At 44.6% G+C, this 13,012-nt stretch overlaps 1 protein-coding gene across 1 annotated transcript in view; it reads left to right on the top strand.

Annotated features, from left to right (window-relative positions):
- The window catches only part of FREM1 (FRAS1 related extracellular matrix 1), an 80,727-nt gene that overhangs the window by 17,930 nt on the left and 49,785 nt on the right, over positions 1-13,012 (top strand). Inside the window, exons 8-13 of the mRNA XM_063129244.1 lie at positions 457-801; positions 3,263-3,405; positions 5,889-6,085; positions 7,182-7,272; positions 9,555-9,722; positions 10,636-10,844. Of these exons, the coding sequence (XP_062985314.1) occupies positions 457-801; positions 3,263-3,405; positions 5,889-6,085; positions 7,182-7,272; positions 9,555-9,722; positions 10,636-10,844 (1,153 nt within the window). The remainder of the gene's footprint in view (positions 1-456; positions 802-3,262; positions 3,406-5,888; positions 6,086-7,181; positions 7,273-9,554; positions 9,723-10,635; positions 10,845-13,012) is intronic.

Consider the following 13,012-nt stretch of genomic DNA (forward strand, 5'->3'; position numbering starts at 1 on the left):
TGTTTTTAGTCCTCTTTCTTTTTTTCTGTTTCATTCCCATGTGCACTCCTCTGGAATCTATTTTAGATATGGAGCAGTATATAAATAAATATTGTAAATCATCATCAAAATCATGTGCAGCCAATATTCGTAGATTAGTAGGCTTGGATCTAGCTCTTGGTCTTTCTTCATTTTCTGTGGGGCTTTTGCAAAAGGTGAGAGCAGCACAAGTCTGTCTTGCTGTTTCTGCCTTCTGCAAAGCCAACGTGAAACGAAGGGACAATCCTTTCCCTTATCTGTAATTCACTGGAGACCTCACAAATTAATTTGTAAAGCACTGATTTTTATGGATTTCCTGCTCTTGACAGTCCACTTCCTACATCTGATGTTTCAGTTCCTAATCTTTACCCCTGTGCCCCATTATAAAGTGGTCAGTTTTTCAAAAGTATGAATTATAGCACTTCTGTTGCCTGACAGGAGGAAAAGGATTCATGCTCACAGTCTCAGACCTTAAGGCTGGTGTTGTTCGTTACCATCATGATGACAGTGACTCCACAAAGGACTATATTGTCTTCAGGATCTTTGACAACCGCCATAGCAGCCGCCACCGGTTTCCAATCAACATATTGCCTAAAGATGACAGCCCCCCATTCCTCATTAGTAATGTTGAAATAGAGGTGCATGAAGGACAAACAATTCAGATACAAGGTTCAATGCTTCAAGCCTCTGACATGGATTCTAGTGATGACTACATACTCTTTAATATCACCAAGGCATCACAGGCAGGAGAAATCATGAAGAAACCAGGACCAGACCTTATTGGTAATATGTTAGACATTTGCCGGAGGGGAAGGCACTCTTTCTTTTTACTAATGTTTTGAGGTCAGCTTTTACCTATATACCTGAGTGTTGTTTTCAGATATATTCTCATTTCCTCTAACACTTCAGAAGTCAACTGCTGTCCTCATCTTACTGTTGCGGTTTCCTTGACTGGGTGACACAATAACCAACAATGAGTTAAATAGTCAACGGTGGGTTAAATAGTCAATGGTTGGTTATTGTGTTGTCTGTTGGGAGCTTTTCACACCATGGTTGGTTATTCGGCCGAAATAACCAACGCAAATAAATGCTGTGCAGAGTTGATTATTTCAACAACCATTGGTTATCGTGTCATGTGTTGGGCAAAGTTGACTATTTTCAGCGACTACAGAGTCCTCTGGCAAGAATGACCAAAAGTAGCAGCTGCCACTCTAGTCCAGCTGGCAGAACTCACAATGGCTGATGGGATACCAGTGGGAGGACTGTGGGGAGGGGGGATGTGTCAATCAAACATACCGTTGACTAATAGTCAACTTGATGTTGGCCTTAATCCACACAGCGGTTGATTATAATCATGTTGTGTGGGGAGTACCCCATCGATAATCAACCGTGGAGTTGACTATTAACTCACCATTGACTATTGTGTTGTCTGAATGCAGCCTTTCTGAGTAAATGCACTGCAGATTGCAGCTTTTAGCTTCAAACACACAAATTAAAGTCTGTTGACTGACACGGATTTGCTTATGATTGAAGGCACCTCAAGGCTAAATCAACTTCAAATTTAGACCCATATATAAGGCTCTATCCCAAAGTTATGTTGATGATGTGCTTTCCTGTGTTGGATCCTGAACTTCATGGTTACCCGCTTGTATGAAGTGGCACCCATATGGTTTCATTTGAACAAATCCACTCATTTTCAGCCTGCTTTACTCAAGGGGTTAAATTCACTTCACAGAAAATGGATTATGGCATTGTTCGGCACCCATGCATTTGTTCCCTCAGCATGCTGCCCGCATAACTTTTGAATTTAGGCCTCAGTTATAATTATTTCACTGGCAGTTTAATTAATGTGTTCAAGACTAATCTGTAGTCCCTTTTGTAGTAATTCCCAGCCAGCGCAGAACACGAAAGTATACATTGGATAGGTTCACTTGATTACTTAAGTCATGGTTGTCTGTGGTGCGTGTGGGCAGCCAATTTGAACATTCCCTTTAAAAACTATTGTTTTTGGGGTGGTTTGTTAAACATGCCAACATCTCACCCTCACTGGGTTCAGACAACACAACAAACCACAGTCGCAACTTGAATATTCAAAAGTCTCCTGGACCTGCAAGAACCTACCACAGTGATCATGCAAACCAGGTCAATTTGTTATCCCTAAGTTTGATTTTGATTGGTAAAAACTGTATAACAATTCTTCTTCTCAGAGCTACATCTTTCTTAGGAGAATTTTCTTTTTATTTACTTCTTAGCTAAAATAAACCTTGGGTAGTCAATGACGTTTTCTTGGTACTGAGTCCTTGGAGACTTTAAACTGGAAAGTAAAGTGTCACCCATGCTAAATACAAAATAATTCAGCTCTAAAAGTAAAAGACAGAATTTCTGTCACTAAGGCCTTAGCTAGACCTACCTGCTATCCTACAACAGAGGATGGAAGATTTCACGTTGTGTTTAACGCAAGATCCCTCCTCCATTTACACGCAACGACCTCAGAAGGAGAGGCGTCGCGCCCACCATTTTTTATTAATAAAAGGCCAGCAGCGCACGAACGCAGAAGGTAGTTAATTTTTAAAATTTAAATTATTTCCCCCACTCCCCCCACCCTACCCCCGATGGGCGCAGCGCTCCTGGCTCCACACGAGGAATCATGCGGAGCCGGGTCAATCCGCAGCACCCGTCCACACGTTCTGCGGTCTTGGGCTCAGCCAGGGACTGTGGAAAAAACCGGGCCAAAGTGGAGGGCGAGATCCCGAGGCAAGAGAAGGATCATCTCTCCCTGATCCCGGGATCCCCTGTGCATCATGTGGACACACAGGGACAATCCCGGGGTTCACCCTGGGATAAAGCCCTGTCTAGCTATGGCCTAAGTCTGATAATTGTTTTTTTTTTTTTACTTCCAAAGAACAAAAATCATTTCCTTCACAATTCAGTAAAAATGTCAATTCTGTGTTGTTGTTGTTGTTGTTGTTATTGTTGTGTGTGTTTTTTAAAGAAAACAGAGCCTTTACTGCTGCAACTTGACAACATTAAAAGCAAATAACTAGCTTTTGAATTTCAATGTTAGGCAATTAATACATGACTCTTAACCTATGGCTTCATGCAAAGAAAAATGGGAATATGTCATTATGCACCGTTGTCTTTAAGAACAGTGCTGAACTTTGCTAATCCAGGCTACATTAAATGAAGGTATAATTCTTATTTGTAGTTATAACAGGTCTACTTGATTCTGTTTTTGATTCAACAGGTTATCCAATCACTAAATTCCTTCAGAAAGATCTTCTTAATGGGATAATCTACTACCGCCACTTAGGAGGAGAAATATTTGAAGATTCAATTGAATTGGTTCTATGTGATAGTCATGACCCTCCCAATCTTTCAGAAACTCAGGTATGTCGGCATAGGATTTACTGCAAGGCCATAAGAAAGTACATAGTGACATATATCTATAATCAAAGGCTAAAATCCTAAATTCACAATTGATTTTCTTTTAAGTAAATGTGCATAGGATTGCACTCTAAAGGTGTGAGAACCCCCTTTTCCTAATAACCACATGAACAAGGTGCCTGAATGTTTGATAACGTTGTGAATGTACTTAACATGTTTCAAAGCTCAGTTCAGGGGAGAGACGGCAATACAAACCTACAGAAAATGCTGTCAACCAGACTTAAATTAAAGGTCTCGTTTTACTTGGCCAATAAATGGATACAGTCAAGATACAAGAACTAAATGCTTGGTTTTCTGTTATAACTATAAGCTCCATCACATCTAGTCAAAAGCGTGGCTCCTGTCGCTTCTTCTGTTGCTGCTTCCATGTCGCTTCCTAAAAACAGGAAGTAATTAGCCCCATTCATTCTAGTAGAAGAGAGCAGCAACCAGACTTAATGAGAGTTTTTTTGTAGGGTGTGTGCTCCTATAGCAGAGCAGCCTGATTCGCCTCCGACAAAGGCGGAGACGAATTGGGTCAGTGGGCTGCGGATTGAGGCGAAGCGGTTCGCCTCGAGCTGGAGCTCCGGACCTAGGTAAGTGGGGGGAGGGGGACTCACCTGGCGCTGGCGCCGCTGGCGCAGTCCATGCAGCGACGGCGATGGAGCCAGGTAAGGGGGAGGGGGGCTTACCTGCCTCCGTCACGGGCTTCAACTGAGGGCCAGGCCTCAAAGCGGAAGCAGGCCGTGGCCTGCTTCTCCTTTGAGGCCTGGCCCTCAGTTGAAGCCCACAACAGAGCCAGGTAAGGGGGTGGGGTGGGAGTTTCGCTTACTTGGCTCCGCCGCTGCAGCCGCAGTCCGTGAAGTGGCGGCGGTGGAGCCAGGTAAGGGGGCAGGGGGAGGGGGGCTTACCTGCCTCCATCGCGGTCCATCACAGGCTTCAACTGAGGCCCCGGCTTGAAGCCAGAAGAGGCTGTGGCCTTCTCTTCCAGCTTCAACCGGGGCCTCAATTGAAGCCCGTGACGGACCGTGACAGAGGCAGGTAAGGGGGCGGGGGGGGGTTAGCTTACCTGGCGGCGGTGGCACTGTCCATGCAGCAGTGGGGTACAGGCGGATTGGCCCAAACCAGTTTGGGCCTGATCTGGAAGTTCCGGATCAGCCCACAAAGCGGTTCGGGGGGGTCCATGCACAGCCCTAGTTTTTTGCCACGCAATAATGGCCAGAAGGGGTGGAAGAGACGAGAGAGGCAGATGACGTCATGAGAGTAATTAACGAGTGCCCAGTAATGAGTGTGCAGTAAGACACTTGTCAGATGGAGCTTTATATTTGGAAATATAAAAGAGCACCTTTTATCAGCTTAGGCTGATATACCAACTGCGCCCTTATCTGGACAGAGATAGCCTAGCTACAGTTATCCATGCTCTGATAACCTCTCGTTTGGATTACTGCAATGCGTTATACGTGGGGCTGCCTTTGAAAACGGTCCGGAAGCTTCAGCTGGTACAAAACAGGGCAGCCCGTTTACTAACAGGGACTGGCTGGCGAGATCACATTACGCCAGTCCTTCTCCAGCTTCATTGGCTGCCAGTCCAGGTCCGGGCCCGATTCAAAGTGCTGGTATTAACATTTAAAGCCCTAAACAGCTTGGGGTCAGGTTATCTGAAGGAACGCCTCCTCCCATATGTACCTACCCGGACCTTAAGATCATCTACAGGGGCCCTTCTCCGTGAGCCCCTGCCAAAGGAAGTGAGGCAGGTGGCTACTAGGAGGAGGGCTTTCTCCGCTGTGGCACCCCGGTTGTGGAATGAGCTCCCCAGAGAGGTCCGCCTGGCACCTACACTGTACTCCTTTCGGCGCCAGCTGAAGACCTTTTTATTCACTCAGTATTTTAACACTTAATTTTAACTTAAATTTAAATTTTACTGTTTTAACTCTGTATTTTAATCTTATATCAATTTTGCTGCGTGGTTTTATCCTGGTTGTGCTTTTTATACTGTATTTTGTATTTGTGCTTTTAACCTGTTGGTTGTTTTATCACGGTTTTAATTTTTGTGAACCGCCCAGAGAGCTTCGGCTATTGGGCGGTATAAAAATGTAATAAATAAATCAATAAATGTTTCAGAAAATTCGGTTTATTTGTATATATCTTTGAATATACTAAACATTGGTCATGGACGTTTCTAAAACCAAGTTTAAATTTTAGGATCTTGTATAAAAAGATTGCAAGATTTTTAAATGGCACGTTTAAACAAAGTATACAGAATTACTTGTGGAATATTTTGTGCTCTGCCCTCGACTTGTTGTTTCTTCCAGCAGATGCTAACAGCTCATTTGACAGATTGCAGAGGCATACTGTAACCTCTGTAACCTTTTAGCAGCAGTATGGTCTGTCTGCCCCACCCCCAAACACCTCAGAATATAATGTTTTTTTCTAAATCCTTCGTCTAGGTGGTAAGAGTGCATGTAATTCCTGTGGATGATCAGCCTCCCAAAGAAGTTCCAGGAGTAAGCCGGCATCTAACTGTCAAGGAAACTGAGATTGCCCTTTTAACAAAGAAACACCTTAATTACAAAGATATGGAAGCACAGGAAAGGGAGCTCTTCTATACTATAACTTCTCCCCCATTCTTCTCTTCCGTACAATAGTAAGTTAGTGAGCTTCTCTACATTTTTAAAAAAATTGTGCTCCCTTACCATGGCTTTCTGCATCCGCTTTCTTTCTGGGATGTCATCGGTGCCATTACACGGGTGGCTACATGGTTTGAATTTGAATACTTCCTCTGTCTGTTGCTCCATGTGGTCAATTAACTTTAATGAGACAGTGCCATCTAGTGGCATAATTATAGCGCAATGCCAAGATTACACGCGGGGGATGATGCGATTTCCCAGATATTCCCACATTATTGCTGGGTTTTTTAAATTCGCAATTTCCAGGGAATAACGCAGGAGAGGCCCTGTATGCTGACGATGTCATGTAATGAACCCTCAAACTTCCATGAGTGGCCAATCACAAGCATGCTATAAATCACTTGTTTAGAGAATGTATACTTCTCAATTTCCAGGTTATTGCTCAGCAAAGTTGGTGACTAGCAAAGCTGTGATGGGTTACAAAGCTAATAGCACAATCCTATGAATGTTTAACGAGAAAAAAGTCCTACAACTCCCAGCATTCCCCAGCCAGCATGGCTGGGAGTTGCAAGAGTTTTGTGTGTGTGTAAATATGCATAGGATACACACTAAAGTTATTTTCAAAAGGGGAATTTGACAGGAGCCCAGTTTCCCTGCTTGCTGTTCATTGCCCACAGGCTGGCTGTTGCCAGTCTCAGCCTTAGTGACTGCCAGTTTTTGCCAGTTTTCTGGCACGTGGACTGCTTTGGTGATCTGCAGCGGCGGCAATGGACAGTCAGAAGACATCATTGGTACCACTTCCTGGCTTGGCAGGTAGCGAACCAGTGAGCAAGTAGGCTGTGGCATTAGCTGCTCCTCCTTCTCACCACCATGGTTGTCTGGGCCAGAGGGGGAGGTAGGTGGCAATGCTGAAGAGGAGGAGCAGGGCTAGGGTGGAGCTCTTGTTAGTGGTCCCCTGCTGGGGTGTGGGCCCTTGGCACAGGCCCAACCGTGTTTACCATTGACTCTGGCCTTGAGAATAAAATTTGAGGTATAGATGTGTTTCTTCGTTTCTTATTTACAAATCTGTATGATTTTGGATATACCCATGACAATATTAATGTTTCTGTGCAGCCACACAGATGCTGGGAAGTTATTTATGGTAGACAGTATTCCTAAGATGATCAAGGATCCTGCTACTCCATCACTGAGATCATTCACTCAGGTTTGTTAACATGTTTAACACCTATTGGAAGCCAGGTGCCCCATCACCCAAAATCCCCTCCCGTTACTTCTTGACATATGGGAGTTGATAGAAGCAAGTCACTCTGCATGTGATCAGAAGCAGTTTCTACTGCATCAAAAGTGTGCATTGACAAACATATTATGTGGGTGATATGCTTCCTGGAAATGATAGCAGTTTTTGAAACGGATTCTGTAATGTGTTGTATTCCCATCTGGACTTAAGCCCTGAAGTAGATGCTTCTGTTCTAGCTGGCCATGTAAAAAACAATGATGGATATGCCAAGTTCTGCTGAGTGTGCATTATGCTGTGTCAGATTTTAATTTCATTTCTTGTATTTCTATACCTCCCAATAGCCAGAGCTCTCTGGATGATTTAGAAAGATTAAAACCTTTAAAGAATATATAAAAACAGCTTAGCTACAAACATAAAACCAGAGTAGATGCGCGCATACCCACAATACTCCATGACCTGATTAAAAAAAATCTATAATATGCTGCCAAATACCTGGGAGTAGGGGAAGGCCCTAATCTAGTCCCGAAAGGGCAGCAATGTTGGTGCCAGGTGGTCCTTGCTGGGGAGTTCATTCCATAATTGGGGAGCTACCACTGAGAAGGCCCTCTCCCTTGTTGCTACCTTCTGAGCCTCCCTCAGAAGAGGCACCTGTAGGAGGGCCTTAGATGATGAGTGTTGTGTACAGGTAGGTTCATGCCAGGAGTAGTGCCCCATCAGAGATGGTTCTGCTCTGTGTATTTTTGTAGAGAAGGATAGTAACACCTGGAAAATGGAGGGGTGAAACCTGGGAAACTGTATTTCTCTAACAAATATTTGGAATAGATCTATGGGGGTTCAGGGGGTTGCAAAGAAGAGGGGAGCATGTCATGTCTGCAGTGTCTGTCCTGCTCGTAGACAGACACAATTGGATACAAATCTTCTTTTTTTACACATGCCTTGAAAATTGCCTTAATTATCATCATCATCTGCACCATTCCAACACATTTACAGTTTCTCTGTGATTAAGTAAAGGCTGTTTCTGCTCTAAATGTTCCCACGGCTCCTCTAACTAGTACTAGATCATATCCTGAAATTATACATCTGTGTCACTACAGATGGACTGAGTATTAATAGTGAATTCATGTAGGGGTGTGCACGGACTCCCTGCTCTGCCCCGCGGGCCGATCCGAAAATTTCGGATCGGCCCGCTCCGCGCCGCTCCGCCCATACTCTGCTCCTCTTCGCCACGGAGCTCCGGCTCTGAATTGGAGCTCTGCAGTGGAGGGGAGTGGCACCAGGTAAGGCTGGGAGAGGAGGGCGGGGGGTGTTACCGGACCCTGCTGCCGTCGCCGCCCATGCGGCGACGGCGGCAGAGCCCGGTAAGGGACCAAGGGGGAGGGGGGCCTTTCCTGCCTCCGTCTGCGGTCTGTCGGCTTCTTCAATTGAGCCCGCGGTTCAACCAGGAAGTCTGGGCCGCAAGTGCGGTCTAGACTTCCTGGTTGAACCGTGGGCTCAATTGAAGAAGCCGACAGACCGCGGACGGACGCAGGTAAGGGAGAGGAGGGGGGGTTTACTGGGCCCTGTCGCTGTCGCCGCATGGGCGACAGCGACAGCGGCAGGGCCCGGTAAACCCCAATTACCTTTCCGGTGGAGCTCCGGATCGAGGCGAAGGATCCGCCTTCACCTCGATCCTCTTCACCATGCTCCGCCGGCCCCCCAATCCTCTTCACCTCCGCCTTAAGGGGAGGCGAAGCACCCTGCTCCGCTTCTAATTCACCGGTCCGATTAGAAGTGGAGCACATCCCTAATTCCAAGGATTTTCACAGGTGACACCAAAAATGCCTGGAATGCAATTGCAGATCCACCTTCCTGCACGGCCCACAACCAAATTAAAAGCTGGATTTCTGTAGATTCAAAATAGCTATTGTGAATCTATTGTGTGCACATTCTGCGTGCACAAATCACATGACAGTAGCTGAGAGTTGCTTTTCACGTCATGTGTGAAAATTCTGTTCTCCTGCCTTGGCACAGACAAACTACTTCTGTACTTGAAAATATAGGTGTGGATCAGAGCATTGTTTGGTTAAAGGTCCAGCTATTCTGATTACTCCCTGAAATTAAAAAAAAAAGGATAATATAGATGAAAAATGGAAGTTTATTACTAAATATAAATAAATGTTTCAATTTTGTGGGAGCTGAAGGGGAATGTATCCCTTACATTTTATCTATTTGCTTGATTATTTGTATTTTTAATTATTTTGTGCCCATAGCATGCCATAAACCACATGAAAGTTGCCTACATGCCTCCTTTGCAAGATATTGGTCCTGACCTTCAGTTTATCCAGTTCACATTTTCAGTCAGCAATCAGCATGGTGGAACTTTGTATGGCATCTGTTTTAATATTACCATTCTTCCAGTAGACGATCAGGCTCCAGAGGTATGATTATAAATAATGCTAATGGAAATGGGAGAAAATAAGGGGTTAGGCATCATCTAGGGTTGAACCACACAACATGCCAGCCCACCATGTGCAACCAGCCATGGTGGGTTGTCGTGTTGACTGAATGCAGTGTGTTTTCCAGAGAGTGGTTTTCTCAAACAAGCCACCATAAGCACCCATACCTTGTTGTAGGGTTGTTCATACCCATGGTGGGTTGGCGTGTTGTCCAAACCCAGGAAAGCCATTTTATTGTGTGTTGGCGGGATCAGCTAGAGTCGCTTGGTAAAAATGCCCCCCCACACACACTCCAAAAAATAAACCCACCAAGAACTTATTGGACTCAGAGAATATTTTTGTTTGCTCATATGATCTGGATTTCCCCCCTTAAGCCTTCACAAACTGCCCCATCTGGGGATAGTTTAGGTACAAAAGTGCAGCATTAGACTTACAGTGCAGTCCTATGTGCATCTAATCAGAAATAAATCCCATTTAGTACAGTGGGATTAACTCCCAAGTAAGTGAGCATAAGATTGCCGTCTGATTTTTTACCTTATCCAAGATTCTGAAATTTTAGTATCTTTAGTTGTACCCTAATTTTGGTGAATTTCATACATTCCAAAAAATAAAACCATTAGGTTTCACAAATCTTTTGATTGCCCTAATTTCTTTTTTCTTCATATTTTACAACAAAGTCTGGCATTCCTAAAGCCTGGCTTAACAACAATGGAATGAATATTTGCACTGGGGCAATCCTGCAAGTACTGAAGGTGGACCCATTTATTTTTTAGCTTTGGACTTGCTTCAGTGACCTGCACCATTATGTTGTATTCTGTGAAAATGATTACCTCAACATGAGTAAAACTACCTTCTGAGAGAACCCTGGCATTGTTGTCTTTTTCCTTCCGCTCAGGTGTTTACAAGCAACTTGAAAGTGGAAGAAGGTGGGCTGAGCACCATTACAGAGGGACACATTTTGATTTCAGATGTGGACACTAAACTGGAAAACATCTGCATCTACCTCCTAAGGCCGCCTCTCCATGGGACTGTAGAGCTGGATGGAATTCCTATGAATCAAGGGGATCAGCTCACTTGTGAAGACCTGCACACATCAAAAGTCAGGTTAGAGAGGACTACATCCTTCTTGCTGTAGATTTTGGGAGTTTCTAGATGGAGGGCCCAAAATCTACAGCTATTCAACTTGACTTCCTTAATGGAGTTTTCTGCAGTAAGAAAAAAGGTGGAAGAAGTAGAGGGGAAATGTACGAAGGTTACAAATGGAAGGGGTGGTCATCTGAAGCCCTTGTAAAATTCTGTGTTTGGGGCAAGATAATTGCACAATAAAAGCCTCATCTGAAGGCACGCACTGATAGCTCCACCAACTAATTAATCTAACAGTTTTGAGAACTGAAATGTATGATTGATCTCACAGTGATGTTTTTGGTGGACTGTGACACTTCACACACAGACTGGGGATCAAATGTTTGAATTCTCCCCTATATTAACATGCACATACTCACAGTCATACACACACATCTCCCTGCAAATAGAAAACTAGCATGTCAGAGAAGGATAATGTAGAATACTTTCCTTGATATACCTTCACACATTCGATATGCAGCCTGCAACGTGAAATCCAGCAACAATTCTTCATGTAGAGAAGGGATGGGCAACACATCTGTGGGCCCCGCTCTCTCTCGCCACTGCTAAACAAGACAAAAGCATCCAAATCTCTTGTGTTTTCAAGCAGGATTTGGCCCTTTAGGGCTTCCTGCTGCTATGGGCAAAGAATGCATATTTCAAGGCCAATATTTATGGAATAGTGCAGAGACATCAGTCAAACAGTCTGTGTTTAAGTCTGTGCAGCTTACACATGTGACTAGCAGGAGGTAAACATAAGAAGAGACTTGCTGGATCAGCCCAAGGCTTATCTAGTCTAGCACCCTGTGTCCCACAGTGTCCAATCAGATGTCTCTTGGGCAGCCTACAAGCTGAGCATGAGGGCAATAGCCACCTCTCACTCTTGTTTCCTTGTGACTGGTATATAGCCCCGCAAGCAACTGATAGCCTTATCTTCCATGAAAGCAGGAATTTCTTCTTCCGATAGAAACAACAGAGTCTTGCAGCACCTTAAAGACTATCACATTTATTCTGGCATGAGCATTCATGGACATTTCATCAGATCAGACCATGCCCATGACAGCTCATGCTAGAATATATCTGCCTTTAAGATGCCACAAGACTTTTTGTTGTATTTGTTGCACCATGCCAACATAGCCAATCCTCTGGAAATTTGTTCCCTCCTGGAAAACTGGATTGAATCCAATGTTAGTCCTACTTAGAGTAGACCCATTGAAATGAATTGGACTTAAGTTAGACTAACAGTGGATACAATCCACTATAAAGCACACACTCCTATTTACAAAGGAGAAGAAAAACAGCAATAAGGAACGGGGAAAGCACTTTTCATGCAAAAAGCAGGTTCAATCCCTGGCATAACTAAGGCCTTAGCTAGACGGGGCGAAAATCTGGGGCGGTCCCCGGGATCGTCCCTGTGTGTTCACATGACGCACAGGGGATCCCGGGATCAGGGAGGGATGATCCTTCCCTTGCCCCAGGATGTCTCCCTATCCATTGAGCCTGGTTTTTCTGCGGTCCCGGGCTAAGCCCGAGACTGTGGAATGTGTGTCCGGGCATTGTGGTTTGTCCCAGTTCCTCATGGTTCCTCACAAGGAGCCGGGACCTGCGCATGGGGCGTAGAGCTCCTCAGGAGCACTGTGCCCATTGTGTGGGGGGGGAGTGGGGGAATTTTTTTTAAAAAAAAAACCTTAACTTTTGCGTACAAGCGCTTGTGCACATCTTCTTTAAGAAAAAAAACAAAATGGTGGGCGCGATGCCTCTCCCTCTGAGGTCATTGCGTGCCACGTGTAAACAGAGGGGGGATCTCACAATAAAAACATGGCAAGATCTTCACTCCTCTGTTGCGTAATAACAGGTAGGTCTAGCTAAGGCCTAAGTGGAGCTGGGAAAAACCATTGCCTGGAATCCTGAAGAGTTGCTGCCAATCTGTATTGTCCATCCTGAATTAGATAGACCAGTGATCTGACTTGGTATTAGGCAGTGCCGTACATTCCTGCCTAATGTTTGACCTCTTCCTGTTTCATCTTCATCTGGGCAAGGACTGTGAATTCTGTGACATGTGCAGCGCTTAACACCTTGTAAGAACTGTGTCATGCTGGTTGTATTAGTAATGCAGACATTTGAAATAAGTTGAGAATTTGATTCCCACA

Source organism: Elgaria multicarinata, chromosome 6 (assembly GCF_023053635.1).
Source record: "Elgaria multicarinata webbii isolate HBS135686 ecotype San Diego chromosome 6, rElgMul1.1.pri, whole genome shotgun sequence".
NCBI classification, from domain to species: Eukaryota; Metazoa; Chordata; class Lepidosauria; order Squamata; family Anguidae; genus Elgaria; species Elgaria multicarinata.